General features: G+C 54.1%; 1 protein-coding gene across 1 annotated transcript; it reads left to right on the forward strand.

Annotated features, from left to right (window-relative positions):
* Position 1: 1 nt before the first annotated feature.
* LOC104462931 (homeobox protein GBX-2-like) lies at positions 2–454 on the forward strand (the record flags this gene model as incomplete). The annotated part of the gene is made up of 1 exon (XM_010075086.1): positions 2–454. A coding segment is annotated over one exon (453 nt), but the record flags the coding sequence as incomplete, so codon positions are not given.
* Between the last annotated feature and the right edge of the window lie 356 nt (positions 455–810).

An 810-nucleotide genomic window follows, 5' to 3' on the forward strand; every position in this document is an offset into this window, starting at 1 on the left:
TTTCTCCATGGACAGCGATCTAGACTACAGCTCGGACGACAACATCCCCGGCCAGGCGGCTCACAAGGAAGAGGACTCTGGCAACGCGCTGGAGGAAAACCCCCAGAACCCCCCCAATTCCACCAACACCACTTCCACGGGCAAAAACCGGCGGCGGCGAACAGCCTTCACCAGCGAGCAGCTGCTGGAGCTGGAGAAGGAGTTTCACTGCAAAAAGTACCTGTCCCTGACGGAGAGGTCCCAGATCGCGCATGCCCTCAAACTCAGCGAGGTGCAGGTGAAAATCTGGTTCCAGAACAGGCGGGCGAAATGGAAACGGGTCAAGGCGGGCAACGCCAACTCCAAGACAGGGGAGCCCTCCCGAAACCCCAAGATCGTGGTACCCATCCCGGTGCATGTCAGCAGGTTTGCCATCAGGAGTCAGCACCAGCAGCTGGAGCAAGCCCGACCCTGATCGCTCCCTACGCTCAGAACCACAGGTTTTTGAGGGAAAAAGTTTCCAAACTGGGGTTTAAAAACAACCCATTTAAACAAACAAACAAACAAAACCAAGCAAAAAAACCCCCAAACCCTAAAGCAAACAACAGCCAACAAGAAAAAAAATCCCATGCGAGTGCACGGCACATCCCTGCCACAAGCGAACTTTAAAGCAAAACTTTCCACTTAACCGAGTCAAGCGAGAGCCTGCGGAGGAAAGAGGCTTGGGAACGGTTTTGGTTCGGAGCAGGAATATCGCACCCTGGAAGAGACCCACACAGATATTTATTATTGCGCTGCCCCCCCACACTTTGTACATACCCTCGCTCCCCT

Source organism: Pterocles gutturalis, unplaced genomic scaffold (assembly GCF_000699245.1).
Source record: "Pterocles gutturalis isolate BGI_N339 unplaced genomic scaffold, ASM69924v1 scaffold35676, whole genome shotgun sequence".
In the NCBI taxonomy this organism is placed as follows: Eukaryota; Metazoa; Chordata; class Aves; order Pterocliformes; family Pteroclidae; genus Pterocles; species Pterocles gutturalis.